Source organism: Macaca fascicularis, chromosome 4, assembly GCF_037993035.2.
Source record: "Macaca fascicularis isolate 582-1 chromosome 4, T2T-MFA8v1.1".
Classification (NCBI taxonomy): domain Eukaryota; kingdom Metazoa; phylum Chordata; class Mammalia; order Primates; family Cercopithecidae; genus Macaca; species Macaca fascicularis.
The window spans coordinates 9,058,681-9,080,828 of NC_088378.1; the positions used below are offsets into that span (position 1 = coordinate 9,058,681).

Sequence of the window (22,148 nt, forward strand, 5' to 3'; positions counted from 1 at the left end):
AGCCAATTTGAGCTGTTAACATAAAAGACCCACAGGCTTATGGAATATCAAATTTCAACTTATCCCATATGCTACAATCAGTTGAAATCTGGTATATGCTAGTATTGTGAATAAAAAATATGTATTTTTTTTTTTTAGAGAGAGAGTCTCCCTCTGTTGCCCAGGCTGGTGTGCAGTGGTATGATCTTGGCTCACTGCAACCTCTGCCTCCCGAGTTCAAGTGATTATCCTGCCTCAGCCTCTTGAGTTAGCTGGGATTACAGGCAAATGTCACCATGACTGACTAATTTTTGTATTTTTAGTAGAGACAGGGTTTCATCACATTGGCCAGGCTGGTCTTGAACTCCTGACCTCAGGTGATCCACCCGCCTCGGCCTCTGAAAGTTCTGGGATTACAGGCCTGAGCCACAACCCACAGCCATGAATTAAAAAATAAACATTAAAAAAAAAAACTCTTAATTTTTTCCTTACATAAACCATCCTGGATTTTTCATTTTTGTTAAAAATTATTCATGGAATAGATAAAATTAATAGTGGGAGTGGTGGGATGGGCTATTTTGAAAGAATATTCAGCTAATAATCATAGGCAATTTACAAGAGACTTCCTCTAGGTCCCTCTATTTTACTTGCACTAATTTTGCTCCATCAATAAAATAAACAGCCATTAAGTGGCAAACGTGCATGGGGCAGTAGAAGTACAGTCACACATTGCTGAACTGTGGTGGGATAGGTTCTAACAATGTGTTGTTAGGTGATTTTGTCATTGTGTGAACATCACAGCGTGTGCTTAGACACAGCTAGATGCTGTAGCCTACCAGACACTAGGCTTTCAGAGCAGTAGAATAGGCCTGCCTATTGCTCCGAGGCGTTGAACATGGACAGCATGTTACTATATTGAATGCTGTAGGTAACAGTAACACAGTGGTAATAATTTGTGCATCTAAATATACATAAACAGAAAAGGTACAGTAATAATATAGTATAAAAGATTAAAAAAAGAATTTTTTTTAATACCCCTAGATATGAATAGAACTTGCAGTACTCTCAGTTGCTCTGGGTGAATCAGTGAGTGAACTGTGTATGAATGGGAAGGCCTAGGACATTATTGTACACTGCTGCAGACTTTATGTATACTTACACTTAGCCTACAATAAATTTCTTCTTCAGTAATAAATTAACCTTAGCGTAGCTTTTTTTCTTTCTTTTTTTTAAATTTGATTTGATTTGATTTGATTTTTTGAGACAGAGTCTCGCTCTGTCGCCCAGGCTGGAGTGCAGTGGCGCGATCTCAGCTCACTGCAGGCTCCACCTCCCAGGTTCACACCATTCTCCTGCCTCAGCCTCCCCAGGTAGCTGGGACTACAGGCCTCCCAAAGTACCGGGATTAGAAGTGTGAACCACCGCGCTGGGCCCATTGTTTTATTTATTGCCATTTAAACTTTTGTTGTTGTTGTTGAAATGTAAAGACAAACATGTAAATTAGCCTATCAATATCACTGTCTTCCATCTCCACATGTTGTCCTCTTGGAAGGTCTTCAGGGGCAACGTCATGCATGGAGCTGTCATCTCTGAGGATAACCATGCCTTCTTCTGAATACCTCCTGTAGGACTTGTCTCAGGCTATTTTGCAGTCCACTTTAAATATATATATGAGTATATGTTAAAATAATATAAATTGATGATAAATACATAAACCAGTTACATTGTCATTTGTTGTCATTATCAAGTATTATGTGCTGTGCATGACTGTGCATGCTATACTTTTGTACAACTGGAAGTACAGTAGGTTTGTTTACACCTGCGTCACCACAAACAAGTGAGTAATGCATTGTGCTGTGACGTTATGATGGCTAGGCTGTTACTAGGTGATAGAAATTTTTCAGCCCCATTATAATCTTATGGGACGACTGTGAATATGCTATCTGTTGTTGACCAAAATGTCATTATGTGATGTGTAACGGTACTGTAGAATTGTCCTGGCGGGGAGCGTTTGGTATGCTGGGAACGGAAACAGGTATCAGTGAGTTTGCAGCTAGTGGGATGAGGTTTGCTTTTCAGAGCAGTAGAATAGGCCAATATTGAAGTCAGTAGAAGATACAGGCAATGAAGGCACCCAAGCTAAAGAACAATATGCATATTGTTCTAGCTCGCAAAGGATTGCTGATATTTTCAGCCATAGCTGTGCTCACAGGTAGCAGTTGTGGTACTACACGAGGTGTTGGGATATCAATGAAGTGTATCCTTTTATCTTTTGAACCAAGAGGGAAATGGATGTTGGATCACCAGCCTCCATGTCTGCCATGTGACTGGTGAAGGTAGTCTGGGGAATTTGAGTGCAGGTTTGCAGTCCCAGCAGCCTGCCCACTCTCTTCCCTCTGGCTGAAGTGACGCACTCATCATGCAGAGAGTTTATGGACGACGTTGTGGATGAGTGAGTGAGGCGGGTACTGAAGAAGGTGGGAGCTGCAGTTCTCTGAGCAAAGAGAGGCATGTGGGGGAAGAAAATTGTTCCCCTGAAAGTATTATTATTTCAAAAAGTTAAGAATGTCAATGATTTATAACCAAGAGCTTATTTGTTCTTCAGCACCAATCTTTTCCACTTCATTTGATGAAATCCATGTACATTGATAGAACAATTTTAAGAGAAGTTGCTTTTATTAAGTCCAAAACATCGATCAAAAAGGAAGATAAATAATAAAATAATAATTTGGGGAAATTCTTGCAGAAACCTGTGAGAAACTTAAAATACTTTCAGAATAAACTGTAGCTGGTTTAAATCATTGATAAGAATGCCCAGATAACTACAAATTCAGTTAGCTTTAATCTAAAATTAAGACTTCCTCTTCTCTCTGATTAGATCATGAAGAAACAGGCCTGTATGATTTTTAGAGGTGATTGGACTTTGATTATAACACAATCAGGGGAAAAGATAGAAGAGAGGAAACAAGAAAGAGGCATGGAATATCTGGAAGTGAAAAGGCTCAGAGGGAAATTTCACTGATACACATCTATAGAATGTGTATTAAACCAGACCATGTTAAAACAAAATAAACAAATTAAAAAACATATATGTCTTTGCCAACATACTTGTCCAAGGGCAAAGTGACTCTTGTTTTGGCCAAACCTTTTTTGGATTAAGAAGGCCTTCCTCGGCTGGACGCGGTGGCTCACACCTGTAATCCCAGCACTTTGGGAGGCTGATGCGGGCGGATCACTTGAGGTCAGGAGTTCAAGACCAGTCTGGCCAACATGGTGAAACCCCATCTCTACTAAAAATACAAAAATTAGGTGGATGTGGGGGCACATGCCAATAATCTCAGCTACTAGAGAGGCTGAGGCAGAAGAATCACTTGAACCCAGGAGATGAAGGTTGCAGTGAGCCGAGGTCACACCACTGCATTCCAGCCTGGGCAACAGAGCGAGACTCTGTCTAAAAGAAAAAAAAAAAAAGGCTTTCTCTTTTTATGTCTGCAAACCCTAGGACAGTAAGGGGCAAGAATAAGAACCCCTGCCGCAATATGTACAGTCCAGTGAAAAGATGGGGGATAAGTGTACCTTATAAATACGTGGTAGCATCATTAGCTCTGAGTTGGTTGGAATCCTGCTTGTTACATACGTGTTTAATGTTTCATTGGGGGCCTAAGTTCTGTTGCCCTTTAAGACTCCTGAAAAACTTTTTTCCTTATAGTCCCTGCTAAGTCATAATCTAGCCAGCTTCTCACTTCATTCAGTGCTACATGCCTTTCTCACCTACACCACTCCAAAACGTTGAGATTTTCTCCAGTGGTCAAGATAGCCCAGATTGATGATACATATTCATGGGCAGTACGTTATATAAAAGCAATAGAAATAAATACAATGTGAACTTTTTATAATTTTAACCGTAATCCGATGTTATTTGTACCTTTCCCTTTCTGAAAAGTAAATGTGGGCGATTGAGTTAAGTTTTAGTTGGGGATTTAGAGTACTATAGTACACACCGAAATGTGATGTGTTATTCATAAAGCTTAATTTTGAGAACTAAATAGTAATATTTCTATGATGATGATGGTATCTGGGCATTCACTAGAAATCTAATAAACTTCTTATCTCATTTAATAAGCATAGTTGAGTTCCAGTCATAATTATCAAGATAATAAAGCCAGCTGAGATAACTATGAATCTTTATATGATAAGAAATGTTATTCAAATAGATTTACATGCCTTGAATTGAAATGAGTGCTACCATCTCAACAGCTAGAAACATATTTTGCTGCCTGAAACTGCCTCTAATCTGAGCTACGGCAAACTTTCCTCCATGCAACAGCCAGATTATTTTTAGTAAAGGAAGCTTGAACAGATGAAGATAATCATATGGTTCTCCTAAATTAAATCTGTTAAGAGTGCGTTAATGTGAATCACCAGATCTGTAAGGCTTTATTGTCTCCATTGTTTAAATTCTATGAAACGGAACAACAACAAAAATCACTGCTATTTAAATTCTGCTATCCCTGTGATGTACCTACAGCAAGGCTGTCAACACATAGTAATATAATTGAAGGCATCTTGTGGTTCAGGAATAGTTTGGTGACTGGAAGTTGTAAAAGGGGAAACACGTCGTTGGCATTTCATGCGTTTAACATGGGTGCACCCTGCATGGAGGGACTCGGTAAATAATGGTGGTGATCGACTGTGTCAAAACCCAGCGGAGCTGCATGTTCGTGGAGGAAGTCACTTCACTTACACTAATGAGAAATATTCTTAAGTGATGTGACTTTTTTTTCTCGTGATAATTTTCTCAGAGTGGGTAAATTCTGGTGTTGAGATTAGATCATTAAATGCTTGCTTTTTATGATACCAAATCCGTTTTCGTGTTGGAAGTGAATTATCTACAATATTGTTTTAAAAGCTGTAGAAGGCTGAGGGCAGGGCATCAAGCCTGTAATCCCAGCACTTTGGGAGGCCAAGGCAGGCAGACAGCTTGAGCCCAGGCGTTCCACACCAGCCTGGCCAACATTCCGAAACCTTGTCTACACAAAAAATATAAAAATTAGCCAGGTGTGGTGGAGCACGCCTGGAGTCCAGCTACTCAGGGGGCTGAAGTGGGAGGATCGCTTGAGTCCGGGAAGTTTTGGCTGCAGTAAGCCATATCGCGCAACTGCACCCCAGCCTGGGCGACAGAGCGAGACCCTGTCTCGGAAAACACACAAACAAAACAAAACAAAACATAACAAAACAGGAAACCCAAAGCTATAGAGGTAGTACTTGGGAAAACTTTCAATACCAGCTGAGATGTTCAAGTTAGGCCACCATTGAGTTAACTCGGCAGTACTGAGTGATCAATACAGGAATAGACACTTGCTCTGGTTAACGCTGAGGCCAACAGCAGCGGCAGCATTGTTTTAAGTTCACTTTTACTTCAAAGTGGCCCCAGGTTTGGGGTTGTTATAAAGTGCGGTAAGCGTGAGTCCACTTCTCTCTCCTATCAGATGGTTTCAAGACTACCCCTTGCTCCATTCATTCATTTACTAATGCCTGTGTGACCTGTTTGCTATAGCTTCAATGGATTTTCACATTATTAGCTCATTTGTTATCTTATTTGACCCTGAGCTGTACCCACATTTTACAGATAAGATAGTGAGTCATGAAGATGTTAAATCAATGAGGTGAAGCTCAAGTGAGATTACATCCTGAATATAGATCTTCTGAGTCTTTCTCTACTGAGTTCTTTCCATGATCACATTGTTCTCTTACTGTGGTTATTCAGTGTATGCACTAATATTCACTCTGTGTGTAGTATTTTGCTAACTGCTTTATCTCATTTAACGATCAGTTCTGTTTGTTAGGTGCAATTGTTATTTCCACATTATATATCATAACATTGGTGTTCAGAAACACCCCCATCCTTACCTGGCTAGTAGTGACCATTAGATTCGAAACCCAGTCATTCTGATACCAAGACACAAAACCACTGTTGATCATGTTGACATCCTCATTGCTGTGACATCAGGAACTTGTATACATTACATTCACATCTCCGTCATAATTGAATTTTGTTATCAAGACTAGTGGTATGGATGGAGATATTTAGGGAATTGCACTAATAAATATGGACTATTTATGGATTAATTGTCAGTATCTGAGAAATCATCTTGTTTGGGATCTATATTCCAAGAGTCATTCTCATGGCTGGTGGAATTTGCTCCTGTTCTCCATGCTCACAATACTTCTTCTTCCTGCAAAACCTTCTGATGCTCCTCATTCCTCTGCTCTCAGCTTAAAACACAGCTCCCTCAGAAGTCGAAGTCTCTCATCCCTCCAATTTATGCTCAAAGAATCTAAGTATTAATTGCCTGTTTAATTTTTTTTTTTTTTTTTGAGATGGAGTCTCACCCTCTTGCCCAGGCTGGAGTGCAGTGGCACGATCTCGGCTCACTGCAAGCTCTGCCTTCTGGGTTCAAGCGATTCCACTACCTGAGCCTCCCAAGTAGCTGGGATTACAGGCATGAGCCACCACGCCCAGCCTGTTTAATCACTTTTATCCTCCTGACGTTCAAAGTCTTTTTCAGTATTCCATCTCCTCAATCCTGCAAAATGTGTGTCACTTATTAGATGCTGATTATTTGTTGAAGGAATTAATAAATCAGTGACTTGAAATTAGAAACAATTAATGCTCTTTCAGAACTTTATGATAGTATTTGGTAGTGATTTCAAACACTAGGAAGAATGAAGGGTGTCTTTGAGAAACTAGAGTAATTAAGTAAAATAGGTTGACTGTGGTGGTTCAAGCCTGTAATCCTAGTACTTTGGGAGGCTGAGGTAGGCGGATCACTTGAAGTCAGGAGTTAAAGACCAGGCTTGCCAGCATGGTAAAACCCCATCTCTACTGAAAAAATACAAAAATTATTTTTTTGTGTGGATTTTATTTTTTTGTATGTATGTATACAGTTGTATGTATTATTTTTTATATGGATGTAGTGCCATGTGCCTGTAATCCCAGCTACTTGGAGGCTGAGGCGTGAGAATTGCTTGAAACTGGGAGACAGAGGTTGCAATTTGCCAAGATCGTGCCACTGCACTCCCACCTGGGCAAGAGCTCGAGACTCCATCTCAAAAAAAAAAAGAACAGAAAAGAAAAGAAAAAGAAAAAGAAATTCAGTAAAATAATTGGAAGCCACTGATAAGTTCACAGATACTGTCTTCCCATGCCCATGTGCTGATGGAAATTCAAGAGGGATCCTAATGACTATGGGAGAACCAGCAGAATTAGTGCTGTTGTATTGCTTATTTGTCTGTAAACTATATTCCATGAGATACACTACTGTTTCATGTTATTTAAATTATCTAAAGGCCTTTAATAAAGAATATATTACTGAGGTATTTTGAATAACAATAAAGGAAAATCAAAATGGGCCACATTGTCAGAAAGTGGGGAAAATGCTGGGAATAGAATGACAAGAGATAAGGCTAAGAAGACCTGATCCACTAGGAAGGTGTTTGGTGCTCTCTGTGCCCCCATTTCAGAGGTACGAGGAGGAGCTGGTACCATTCCTTCTGAAGCTATTCCAATCAATAGAAAAAGAGGGAATCCTCCCTAACTCATTTTATGAGGCCAACATCATCCTGATACCAAAGCCTGGCAGAGACACAACAAAAAAAGATAATTTTAGACCAATATCCCTGATGAACATCGATGCAAAAATCCTCGATAAAATACCGGCAACCCAAATCCAGCAGCACATCAAAAAGCTTATCCACCATGATCAAGTGGGCTTCATCCCTGGGATGCAAGGCTGGTTCAACGTACGCAAATCAATAAACGTAATCCAGCATATAAACAGAACCAAAGACAAAAACCACATTATTATCTCAATAGATACAGGAAAGGCCTTTGACAATATTCAACAGTCCTTCATGCTAAAAACTCTCAATAAATTCGGTATTGATGGAATGTGTCTCAAAATAATGAGAGCTATTTATGACAAACCCACAGCCAATATCATACTGAATGGGCAAAAACTGGAAGCATTCCCTTTGAAAACTGGCATAAGACAGGGATGCCCTCTCTCACCACTCCTATTCAACATAGTGTTGGAAGTTCTGGCTAGGGCAATCAGGCCAGAGAAAGAAATCAAGGGTATTCAGTTAGGAAAAGAAGAAGTCAAATTGTCCCTGTTTGCAGATGACATGATTGTATATTTGGAAAACCCCATTGTCTCAGCCCAAAATCTCCTTAAGCTGATGAGCAACTTCAGCAAAGTCTCAGGATACAAATTTAATGTGGAAAAAATCACAAGCATTCTTTTACACCAATAACAGACAAACAGAGAGCCAAGTCATGAATGAACTCCCATTCTCAACTGCTTCAAAGAAAATAAAATATCTAGGAATCCACCTTACAAAGGATATGAAGGATCTCTTCAAGGAGAACTACAAACCACTGCTCAGTGAAATAAAAGAGGACACAAACAAATGAAAGAACATACCATGTTCATGGATAGGAAGACTCAGTATTGTGAAAATGGCCATACTGCTCAAAATTTATAGATTAAATGCCATCCCCATTCAGCTACCAATGACTTTCTTCACAGAATTGGAAAAAACTGCTTTAAAGTTCATATGGAACCAAAAGAGAGCCCGCATTGCCAAGACAATCTTAAGCCAAAAGAACAAAGCTGGAGGCATCACGCTGACTTCAAACTATACTACAAGGCTACAGTAACCAAAACAGCATGGTACTGGTACCAAAACAGAGATATAGACCAATGGAATAGAACAGAACCCTCAGAAATAACACTACACATCTCCAGCCATCAGATCTTTGAGAAACCTGAGAAAAACAAGCAATAGGGAAAGGATTCCCTATTTAATAAATGGTGCTGGGAAAATTGGCTAGCTGTAAGTAGAAAGCTGAAATTGGATCCTTTCCTTACTCCTTATATGAAAATTAATTCAAGATGGATTAGAGACTTAAATGTTAGACCTAAAACCATAAAAACCCTAGAAGAAAACCTAGGTAATACCATTCAGGACATAGGCATGGACAAGGACTTCATGTCTAAAACACCAAAAGCAACAGCAACAAAAGTCAAAATTGAGAAATGGGATCTAATTAAACTAAAGAGCTTCTGCACAGCAAAAGAAACTACCATCAGAGTGAACAGGCAACCTACAGAATGGGAGAAAACTTTTTCAATCTACTCGTATGACAAAGGGCTAATATTCAGAACCTACAAAGAACTCAATAAAATTTACAAGAAAAAAGCAAACAACCCCATCAAAAAGTGGGCAAAGGATATGAACAGACACTTCTCAAAAGAAGATATTTATACAGCCAACAGACACATGAAAAAATGCTCATCATCACTGGCCATCAGAGAAATGCAAATCAAAACCACAATGAGATACTATCTCACACCAGTTAGAATGGCAGTCATTAAGAGGTCAGGAAACAACAGGTGCTGGAGAGGATGTGGAGAAATAGGAACACTTTTACACTGTTGGTGGGACTGTAAACTAGTTCAGCCATTGTTGGAAACAATGTGGCAATTCCTCAAGGATCTAGAACTAGAAATGCCATTTGACCCAGCAATCCCATTACTGGGTATATACCCAAAGGATTACAAATCATGCTGCTATAAAGACACATTCACACATATGTTTATCACAATAGCAAAGACTTGGAATCAACCCAAATGTCCATCAGTGACAGACTGGATTAAGAAAATGTGGCACATATACACCCTGGAATACTATGCAGCCATAAAGAAGGATGAGTTCGTGTCCTTTGTAGGGACATGGATGCAGCTGGAAACCATCATTCTGAGCAAACTATCACAAGAACAGAAAACCAAACATCGCATGTTCTCACTCATAGGTGGGAACTGAACGATGAGATCACTTGGACTCAGGAAGGGGAACATCACACACCAGGGCCTATTGTGGGGAGTGGGGAGTGGGGAGGGATAGCATTAGGAGATATGCCTAATGTAAATGACGAGTTAATGGGTGCAGCACACCAACATGGCACATGTATACATATGTAACAAATCTGCACATTGTGCACATGTACCTGGAACTTAATAGAAGTATAGTAAAATAAATAAATAAAAGTAGGTTATAAGCAAAGAGGCCAAAGGTATGTAAAGATACTGATATATATTCCAAAAATGTATGTCCATACAGATTTCTTGTAGCAAAATCTTAACTTGGTGCCTCTTTTCATAATTAGTAAATTTAGTTACTGTTTTCCTACCCACCAGATAGGAAAGTGTCCACCATCCTGGCATGATGGTGATGTCTGTCTGACATCTGCCTCTGAAGGACAGAGATATAGTTAGCAAGGATATCACTGTATTTCATGGTAAAAAACAGTAAATAAAAAAAGCTTATTTATTTGACCTGTATTTTTTAAAAACTGTGTCTGAAAAGTAAACAAAACAACAAATACTTCTATGATAAATTGACTTTGTTACTTTGTAAACTTGTAGCCTTGGACATATCTCTTAGCATCTCCAAACCTTAGTCTCTCCATCTGTAAAACAGGCTGTGGTACCGCCTGCCTTGCTTTGTTTCTGGGTCACCAGAGATAAGGTACATATGGTATTAACTGTGGCTTCTGGCAAGTGGCATGTATTCATTATACAATTGCTCTTTTTAGAAAGCTAAGTCATCATGTGCATGTCACATGTGATCTGCTGAAATAAGGATGGACTCTAGAACACATTTGGTAAAGATTTTCATCAAAATGATCAATGATTTCTTAAAAGTTAGGGTTTCCTGGTCAACTTCTGTAATTGTAAAAACTCATGAACTTATAAATAAGGTTTTATTCCCTGATATATTATAAGTAATATTTTACTTTTGTCTTCCAATCGACTTGTTTATCTTCCTATGTCAACATCCTCATGTATGTGAAAGAAAATTCTTGTTGGTTTTTAGATCATAGAATATTGCTACTGCTTTGTGTGTTCCATTGATTTTTCTATGAAAACAGTTAATTTAATTGTGATAATAGTGACCATTGGGTTTGACAGTGAACATCTTAAAAATTCAAAGTAACAGTGACGTATGTAATGTGACAGTTCAGTTTTTCTCTCATGTGAAAATTTAGATCGGTGGTTCAAGGCTGCTATGGCACTTCATGGTGACAGGAACCCAGACTCTTTCGATATTGTTGCTCTGCTGTGTATAACCTAAACTTGTGGTTCGAGATGCACTATGTATATTACAAACAGGAGAGGAAAAAAAGTGGATGATGAAAAGGACAAGTAGAAGTTTCCACAGGACACTTCTGTTGTTCTGTAAATATGACGTATTGTTGTGTAACTCAGTAGATCTCTTTTCATTTCTGAGTCTGTGCTATTGTGTGATACCCCATGGTTTATTCTAGTCACTGTCAAAGGACATTTGCTTGTCTCCAGGTTTGGGTTAACATGAGTAAGGCTGTGATGTTAGATTCTTATACGAGTCTATGTTGCTGTATGTGTGCATATATTCTCATTTTTCTTGGACCAACACCTTGGAGTGACAGTGCTGAGTCATAGTTTAAATATATGTTTAACATAATAAGAAATTCCAGGGCTGGGCGCTGCGGCTGTAACCTGTAATCCCAACTATGAGAGGCCGAGGCAGGCGGATCTTTTGACGTCAGGAGTTCCAGACCAGCCTGGCCAATGTGGTGAGACCCCGTGTCTACTAAAAATTCAAAAATTAGCCGAGTGCAGTGGTGCATTCCTGTAATCCTAGCTACTCGGAAGGCTGAGGCAGGAGAATCACTTGAACCCAGGAGGCAGAATTTGCAGTGAGCGGAGATCTCGCCACTGCACTCCAGCCTGGGCGACTGAGTGAAACTCTGTATCAAAAAAAAAAAAAAAAAAAAGAAAGAAAGAAAATCCAAAACCACTTTCAAATTAGTTGTTTTACATTTCCACCAATTACATGTGAGAGTGTTTGTTAATCTTTATCCTCACTGACATTTAGTATTATGATAGTGGCTAAGATGTGAAGTCAAGTGAAATTGTATCTTGTGATTTTAACTTGCATTTTCCTGATTATTAATGATGTTGACCATCGTTTTATATAATTATTGGCAACTTATACGTCTTGTTTTGTGAATAGCCTGTTCAAATTTTTTGCGTATTTTTATGTGTTTGTGTCTATATTATTAATGTGTTCTTTATATTAGCTCTGAGATTATTTGACAATTATATGTATTATTAATATTTCCCAAGTCTGTGGCTTGTATATTCATATTTTAGTGTTTTTGATGAGCTTTAATATTCATTGAAATTCAATTTATACATTTCTTTATGTGGGGTTAGAGTCTTCTGTGTCCTTACAAGGAAGTTCTACCTGTTCCAAGGTTATAAAGATGTTCCCTTTTTTTTTCTGTATGGAGTGAGATATTTATATTCACCTTTTCAAGCAACATTTGCTACAGAGATTCTCTGTCTCTTATTGAGTTTCCTTGTCAACTTCTCAGTTCATTTTTTTCCTCACTCACTTTATTGAGAATAATTTGTGTAAATAGACTTCCTCCATTTGAAGGGTACAATTTGAGGAGTTCTGACAAGTACATAACAACATAAAGCCACCAGCACAGTCATGATAAAAAACATTTCCATAGCCCCTCTATTTGTCTGCCAGGACTGCCATGACAAAATACCCCAGACTGGAATGCGTAAACAATAGAAATGCAATCATTGACACTGATATTTCATTTTAAGTGATCTTCTCTAATTTAAAAGAAGTGTTGCTGTTATTTGAATTTTTATTTCTTTGATGCCTAGGAAAGTTTGCTGAGCACCCCCTCAATGCCAGGCCCTTCTGTAGGTGTTAGGATGCCTCAGGGAACAGAGTAGACCAAGTTGGCTTTTGTATAGCTGTGGTCAGTAGGGACAGACAGCCCTTGCTCTGTGCTGGGCCACTGCATTAGTGAGGTTGGGCGGGACGGTGGTGATAATTATTATGAAGAAAAGGAAGCCCGGAAGGGCAGACAGAGAAGTGGAGCAAAGTCAGGGATGGCCTTTCTAGTAAGGCAGCATTTAACCTCAGCCCTAGGGGAAGGCTACAAGTGGAAAATGAACATATTTGGAGCAAAACGTCAAATATAATCTTTGTATATTGATGAATATAGTTTTGACCTAGCAGATCCGTTGAAAGAGTCAGGAGGAACCCCAGAGTCTGCAGACCACACTTTGAAAATTGGACCCCACGAATTTCACTATTATGTTGTAATACAAGCGGACATAGTTTAGAAAATGGCTTAAGGAGAACATTTCTATTATAACTCATATAAGAATATCTTGTTGTTTTTTCCCAAAGGGTCCATCGTGCTGGGATGATGTTTTAATTCCAAACCGGATGAGCGGTGAATGCCAATCCCCACACTGCCCTGGGACTACTGCAGTAAGTACCTGGTCGCATTCATTCCTCTTATTGCGAGAAAATGATGGCATCTTCACTGTTTGCTAGGAAATTAGAGACAAAAATGTCAACTGACTTGTTCTTCCATCTAATAATGTTTACCAAAATTGTTATGATAGTCAAATATGTTAATTACATTCACCAAAAATCCAGCCTGTGACCCTGCCTTCCAGGGTCGCTTTCCTAGTGACTTAACAATTTTGGGGACCGTGTAGAAATGTGTCAATTTTAACTCCTTACAAAGTTACATCCATAGAAAGAAAAGGAAACGCAAGAGAAGGAGAGCCAGTTCAGAGCTTCCAAAAGAAAAATAACAAAAGTATAAGATTCACCTTTTTTCCTGATCCAATGATATTTTATATTTATATTCCCCATAATTAAAAATTGATTTTTTTTCTGCTTTATCTCCTTCTACCTTTCTTTAGTAGTTTCTGACATAGTGGACTATTACAAAATATAGTATGAGTGGTCGGCTCTGAAATCGAATTACCATCCTCTGTTCTTTGTTATCCTTTCTCTCTTTGCAAGTATATGCCGTATGTTTCATAGACAGCAGATATTTCCTGAAAGAATCCCTAAGTTCTGAATTTGTTTGTTTATTTATTTATTTATTTATTTATTTTTATTTTTATTTTTTTTTGAGTCAGAGTCTCACTTTGTTGCCCAGGCTGGAGTGCAGTGGCGCAATCTAGGCTCACTGCAAGCCGTGCTTCCCGGGTTCACGCCATTCTCCTGCCTCAGCCTCCGGAGTAGCTGGGACTATAGGCGCCCACCAGCACACCTAGCTAATTTTCTTTTTGTATTTTAAGTAGAGATGGGGTTTCACCGTGTTAGCCAGGATGGTCTCGATCTCCTGACCTCACGATCTGCCCGCCTCGGCCTCCCAAAGTGCTGGGATTACAGGCATGAGCCACCACACCCGGCCGCTCTGAAATTATTTTTAAGATAATTTTGTTATTATGGTCATGTTTAACATGTATATTGTTGTATAAAAAAAACCTCAAAACTCGCTGGCTCCATCGTAATCTGACTGTATACATTTCCTGAGTTGTAAATACTGTTATGGTGCCAACACAAATGTCAGCGTTAGTTCCCAAACTGTCAGAGCCAGCTGGCCACTCATATCTTCTCTAAGGAACAGAGTCTGTCAACAGCAACAGGTACCATGTTTGAGCGAGAATCATTAAAGGAGCTTTATCTCGCCAATCTGCTGGCTGATCGGAAGGATACCAAGACAGCAGTGGGCAACAATAAACAGTCACTCTCCACCAGACTAGGGCTAGGGGCTGTGAACAGATTTTTGTCCATCCAAATCCTGAAGAAAGAAATCCTGAAGAAAAATAATGACTTGTATGTCACTCACAGATTTTTGAGACATCACATAGTCTTGCCAGTTTCCCACTGGGATGAAATTAAAGCGCATATTTCCTAGGGCGGCATTCTTAAGTATAATTACATACCTTTACATGTATACAAATGTAATATGTTTATATTATAGCATACATAATATGTAGATATAATTACATCTAATAGTGTAATTATATATACATCTGTGTTTCCTCAGATACATATGTGTGATACATATATACATACATATAATCTTGCCCCTAAAAACTTGTAAGTACAACCCGATAGGTTTATGCTTACAAGTTTTTAGGGTCAACATTATATGTATGTATAGGGTATACATATATACAACAGTATATGTATAATGTTTGAGTTATAGCTGTAACTGAAACCTGAGTTTGGGGCCAATATTCACTCTTCCTGTGCGACACAGAAAGTCCTGGGTCTGGCATGTTGTTTAATGCAGTCAGTCATGAGTTGTAGTCCTGGGTACTGGGCTGAGAGTAGCCCAAATCCTTTAGGAGCCCTGTCTTTCAAAGGAATCCTGAAATGATTTTCCCAGTCAGTATTTCAAGGAACATAAACTAACAATCAGAAAAACCACAAAATATATGTGGAAACAAGCCATGGTGAATAAGAGTGAGCAGAATTCAAAACAGTAAAGAATATAGAAATTGAAATCATCAAGAATAGAGTATAAGGATACTTAATATGTTTAAAAAATAAAACTGTATAAGACAAAGATTAAAAAAAAAAAGAAAATATTGGAAATATCCAGTCGAATTAAACAAGCACACACACCTGAAATTCTAGAATTATATATAAATTTTAATAATTGACACAAAGTTTACTAAATGGGCTGAATAGCAAATAAGACATAGCTAAAAAGAGAAAATAGAACTTAGATCTGAAATTTGACCTGAAAAAAAATTATCCTAAATACTGCCAGAACATAATAATAGATTTGAAATATAAAAGAGAACTTAAAAAACATGGAAGATAGAATTTGATAATACAGTCATTCCTATCTACGGCCACACCACCCTGAATATGCCCGATCTCATCTGATAATACAGTCATTCTATGTATCTTTGGGGGATTTGTTCTAGGGCACCTTCCGCCCACTTTGGATACCACAGTCCACAAATAAGGGGACTCATAGGCTGTTTGAAGCCATCACAGCTGTCACATAGAGACTTTAAAATCCATGGGGCAAGGAAGCCTTGCCCAGAAGCTTCCAGCGGACACCCCTTGATCCCCTTGTCCAGATTAGGCCAATTCTGTGCACAGACAGTCCGGATTCGCTCCAGGGTAGTGTGGGTGACACTAGAGGCTGCGTTCTTTGATCATGTGGGGGCAGTAGCTTCCCCATCAGGATGGAGAGGAAGGACGGCTTCTTCCCATCAGCCCTATGGGTGACAACTACCCCTGGGTTCCAGGGACGGTCAGAAAGTATATCATCGCCCCCGAAGGCCTCACACCTCTGTGGCCCTTGAGGCCACCCCATGGCCCGTGGCACGGGTGCTCTGGACATGGGGTTGCATCATGACCAAAGGCTTTCTCACAAAGGCCACGCGCCTGCTTGCCTCTCAGGTGGGAGCACATTGTTCCTAAACAAGGATGAGGAGGCACATGCACAGCAACCTTAAGACCATGTCTGGTGTGCACTCCCAAGTGTGTATCTGCGGCGGAAAACTGGCCATGCTCATGAGGCCTATTAGCCTATGAAGTTCCTGGTGACAAATGAAGCTTCTTCATACTCATTGCACTCACCAGGCATCTCTCCAGTGTGAGCATTCATGATGCTTAAGGCCTGAGCGTGGCTGAAGAATCTCTCATAGGTGGCCTCTCCTGGGTGTGAGTTCTCCATGCTGAATGAGTGGGAACTTTCTCAGCCTGGCTTCCCCAACAAATCCCTTCTGTGGTGTGGACTTTGGAATTCTGAAGGAGCTGACAGCTTTGGCTCCAGGTTTCTTCATCTTCCCTGCACTCGAAAGACCTCTCCTTGCATAGAAGATCCTGGTGCGGAATGAGGGGGGAGTTTTAGACACTTTCTTATCATTGCAGCACTTGTAGGACGTGTGTAGTTCCTCACACTCCTAGCACATATGGGACTTGCCTGGTGAATTTTCTGGCAGTAAATAATGGCTGCTGCTTCTCAAGACCTTTCCAAACACCATGCGTTTATAGGTTCAGAGCTGGGCCTCCCTGTCTTCTCTGTATTCAAGTCCTTGCTGTTCGGTACCCTGGCCCCTCATCAATTCCAGCTGTGTGGCCACAGTGGTTGTGGGGAGCGGGGAGTGGCCTCAAGTCCCAGTCAGGGCTTGAGTTCAGAGGTCTTCAGTAGTCTGCATGGACCATGCTCCTCTGGGCCTAGTAGAAAGCCCCTTCTCCAGGAGAGCAGCCAGCTATGTCCTCAAAGGTCATGGCCCCTGTGCCAAGGTCATTATCTTCCTCACCCTTATTGGAACCTCAGGCTGGGGACCTCCCGGGAAGCAATTCCTGGCCCATTCACCTGGTCAGTCTAGTCACTGTCAACATTAAACCCTCAAAGTTAGAGGTGAACCTCCATTGTCTAGTATAACCATTCAAGGGATTGAACTAAAATACAAAATGCCAAATTGGGAGACGGAAAAAAAAAAAAAGAGAGGGGGTGAAATATAGGAAAGTGGGACAACTTAAGTAGCACACACAAAAATGGCACAAGTAAAACCTCATGTAACAGAAAGGAAAAGAAATGGAAATGCACTAACTGAAGTTTAAAAGACAATGACTCTTAGACTGGGTTAAAGGAAGAGAATCTAGCTTTACGCAGGTTACAAAAGACATACGTAAAAGAGGTGAGCAGAAAAACATCAAAAGTAAAAGAATGGAAGGTAATAATCCAGGCAAGTATTATCTCAAGAATGCTGTTGAAACCATTTTAATTGCTCATAAAATAGATTCTTAGGGGAGGGTGGAAACATTACCAAAAAAGAGACTTTCAAGATTTTGAGAAAAAATATGTTCAGAATCCCAGGAAAAATAGACTTTTGAGGTTCTGGGGATAGAAAGGTTTAGTAACCCAGGAAGATAAAGCAGTTTAAAATGGTATAATCTTAGTAACATGGATTCAAAATATACTAAGGAAACATTGTCAGAATTAACAAAATACGTAGATAAATGTAACACCATGGTGGGAGAGAGAGTAACACAGCTCTCTGCAGAGTTGGAGGCTCCTGCAGTACAAGCTTAGGAAGGATGCATCTGATTCATACCACCAGTGAGCCCACGACATCAGGATAGAGTCACTTGGCAACTGGAGGATATCAACAAGTGATCATGTTTTAGGACCTTAAGAAATTTAAGTATCAATAGCAAAAATATAACTCTAAAAATCTGTTACACGTGGACATGCAAATCACTGAGTGAATGTAAAGAGCTAAATAGAAATAAGGGAACAAGCAACAATGAAAGGGTACCACATAGCAGATATTTTGGAGTATAGCTAAATTTGTATTTAAACAGGGAATTCAGGATCATAAATACCTCAAAGATATTCTTATTAAGGTAGGAAAAGGAAGCATCATATCCAACTATATTTTTTCTGCCATATTTAATAAACACCAACTAAACGTCTGTTAAGTGAAGGGACTGAGGGTTACAGGACTAACCATATCAACAGCTAGCCCAAGTTCAGTGCTCAGTGTGAGCTGAACTCTTTCACTCTCTCTTAAAACCATTTTTCTGGATTGCATTTTCCCAATGCAGCTAAATATAAACTCTGACTCCTGTATTTTCTAAAGTCAAGGTTTTGATGGTATTTTGGACCCTATATATAATTTATTTTATATATTTTAAGTTTATTAAAATTTTGAATTTCTATCACTTAGACAAAATATCCATGTACTTAGAATTTAAAATAGCAGCATTCCTAATATATTCTTAATTAATTAATATTTATACACTTAAAGATAATCTTAGTAGATCATTTTAAATAGCTGTAAAATTTACCTGTGGTTTTTAAGAGTACAAATACAAACTTGACCCTAACTCTCCTATAGACAGAGAAACCTGAACCCAATTCAGCTGTACGCCAATCGCTGTTACTTTAGGAGGGAGCATACTATTTGTTCTTACCTTTTTATCAAAAGAATTCCAGTCAACTCAAAGGATATAGGCTTGAGATTAAAAAGGGGATGAAATCAATTAGGATTTTCTCCATTAGTGAAACTAACTTGACTTCGGATATGGCATCAGACTTTAGTTATTCTGTGTCAATCTTCATTTTACAATTTACCTATGATACCTTAAACCAAGCTCGTTCAACCTGCGGCACTGTATGTTGCCAAAGATAGCTTTGAATGTGGCCCAACACAAATTTGTAAACTCTCTTATGAGATTTTTTTGTGTGTGATTTTTTTTTTCAGTTCAGCAGCTGTTTTTAGTGTTAGTGTATTTTATGTGTGGCCCGAAACAATTCTTCTTCTTCCTATGTGACCCAGGGAAACCAGAAGATTGGACACACTGGCCTTAAAAACTTCAGAGGAATAATTTGTATTTACATGTGTACTGGGGGGTGTGTGTTTCTCTTACTTGGGCACGCATAGACTAAGGAAAACCCAGAGTCCTAGTGTCTGAGCATTATTTCTGAGTTCTGAATCGTAACTTGTAACACTGAGCTCTGCTGTCATCAAATGCTCCCCTCCGAGACCTCTGGCTTTGGCTGTGCTTTTCCGGTAATGAGGAGCCTCTTAGCCAACTACAGGAACCTTGCCTGTTCTCTCACACCTGACAGTCACACAGTAGGGCTTAGGATGGGGGAATTTCCTCAAATAAAAAAGAAAGAAAATTTAAATGATGTCTTCAAAGTAATAAATGACTTTAAAGGTCATTTTAAAGAAATTCTTGTTGAAGGGTGTTGATTTCCTACTGCACAACCTATCATATTTTTTATATATCATATATTTTTGAGAGGCAGAATTTACCTGAAGTGTTATGTAAAATAGTATTTTCTTTTTTAGATTATTTGATTTTGACTGGAGTTCAACTCTTATACATCAAACATTTTTTTTTTCTTATCAGAAGCAGTAGCGTAGGACCTCTTACAATAACTCCAAGATTTATTTCAAATGAAATTAGATACTTAAAACTATCCCCTGAACTGTAATAAATAATGTAACTATTAAACTCAGTATAATAAATAGAGTGTTTTCATCTTATTCAACCTGCAATCTATTTTTCACACTTTCTCCCTCTTAGGCTCAGTATATGCCAACTGGAACATTAGTTTGAATACAAGTTAATATTCATGTCTGTACCTCTGATTTCATGTTCTTGAGAGACATTAACTGAAACCAAATTAATAGCAAATACGTCTCCTAATACTGAGCAATTTTGATTTATATCAGAAGTCATTTCCATATTTTATGTCCAAAAAGTTTCTTAATCATGTTTTAGTTGGATCAAATTACTATCCTCCAAGGAGTCTGCATTTCTTTTGTTTGTTTTTATTGTTGTTTTAGACTTCATTAGAATCACAGAAAATGAGACTCAGAATTTCTCAGGATGGTTTCATGTGTGACCTGTATGTTTGTCTTTGTTTGTTTGTTTGTTTTCTGGTATCTAATAACAATAAAAGGTTGGTTTGCTTTTGTTTTTTAAAAAAATGACCTTGGATTGAAAAGTGTCCCTGAGATAGTCACAAATGACGGTCTTTTTTTGCACATCATGGGAGCTGTGGTCTCCATATTCTCATGTTGCCCATGCTCGTCTGCACTGTGTAATAACTATCAGCACAAACATCTCCAAATATATATTTAAGCAATTCCAGCTTTTGTGGCCTTTCAGGGGTCCCATTGTGGTCAAAGGTGCAGCTGGACACTTAAATGTAGAGAGTAGAAAATGAAAACAGAGGTAAAAGACAAATGGGCTCATTCACTCCCCTTTCCCTTGTGCCCTGGTGTTTGGCTGAAGAGAAATGCTCTGCCTGCCCTTACGTTGTTCTCCACAGTCATATTTAATTAATTCTAAACAAAATTGAATTGTGAAAACTTTGAAGTCAAGCTCAGATTATGATTGAATGGTGTCTAAGCGTGACAAAGTGTTCTCTGTTGTCTGACATGCAATTTGGGGTGACAAACTAGAAAATTTTCTTAGAACATTTTTCAAAAATCCGATCCAGCATTCAGACTCAAGGACAGCTTATTTCTAAACCAAGTTTTGAGTACTTGATAACAAAAAATTTCTTGTTCTTTTTTGAATGGTTAAGGTTAAAATTAGAAGATAGATTTTTTTTTTACAGAATTAGTTTAAATCTTACAAATTTGAATCAAAATTTCATTGATATATGAAAACTCATTAGTTGCCCATGAAAAAAAGTGTCAATTTTTAAAGCGTGCTATAAAAATTAAGGTAATTTTTTAAGAATCTCTGAATATCTTTGAGGGTATGAACCCTAACCTCAATTTCGTTCTCTTTTTTCTGTGAGATAACCATGACATAACTTCTTTTTCATCAGGGCTCTTTTATAACTTGGTGGAAAACTGAATTAACAGCCATTTTCATGGTAGTGTTAAAGACTCCTTGTAAACTGCTACATGAAAAATTAATCTCCAGAGAAAGAAAACCAGGTGCCGGAACCAGTGTGCCTGTAGCAGAGAATCTGCACATGTCAAATAACAGTGTCCACACTGCTATCACAGAACACGACCTTGGTTTAGTCTATGACGCCATCTTTCCTGCAATATGCAGCTTCCAAAATATGTTTTTTAACTGTCGAAGATGCTTCTTGCTTCCCTGTTCCAGGAACCTCCTAGTCAAGGTGAATGTCAGCTGTTTTTTACACTTGATGATCTGTGATTCTCTATTCTATAGAATACTTTGCATCATACCTTATATGTACAGTAGAACAAAATCATGCATATTACTACAACATACTCAAATATGAGGAATTTAAAACCTGTTTATAAACCCCAGAGGCTTCAAAAGTCTTACTTCTTCATTTGTTTTGCCTTTCCATAGAATGATTCACAAGTCAAACGTGTCAGTCCGAGGCTGTATTGATGTTTGCATTGCAGGTTTAGACAAAGGACCTGACAACAAAGAAACAACCAAGCACTTTATCTCGATTACTCAGAAAGAAGTGTGCTTCTAGACCACTAGGTTTTAGATTAGGAGAGAGTACATATCGATCTACCGGAGAAGATAGCAATAGATACAAAAAAGATAATTTCAAATAGATTTATAAATGAGATTCTGAGAACCAGAGCAAAGAAAGATTAAATACTGCTGTAAACATTCCCGAATGTTTCAATCGGGATGGTAGATTAGACCCAAATGGAAATATCAGGGATTAGAGATGGGAGGTCACTCTGAGATAGCCTCGGTGCAGATACACAGGAGCCTAATGGAGT

At 38.8% G+C, this 22,148-nt stretch overlaps 1 protein-coding gene across 8 annotated transcripts in view; it reads left to right on the plus strand.

Annotated features, from left to right (window-relative positions):
- The window catches only part of PRKN (parkin RBR E3 ubiquitin protein ligase), a 1,364,839-nt gene that overhangs the window by 654,160 nt on the left and 688,531 nt on the right, over positions 1–22,148 (plus strand). For all 8 annotated transcript variants that reach the window (XM_065543170.2, XM_045390376.3, XM_045390380.3 and 5 more), the window contains one exon: positions 13,306–13,389. In XM_065543170.2, the coding sequence (XP_065399242.1) occupies positions 13,306–13,389 (84 nt within the window). The remainder of the gene's footprint in view (positions 1–13,305; positions 13,390–22,148) is intronic.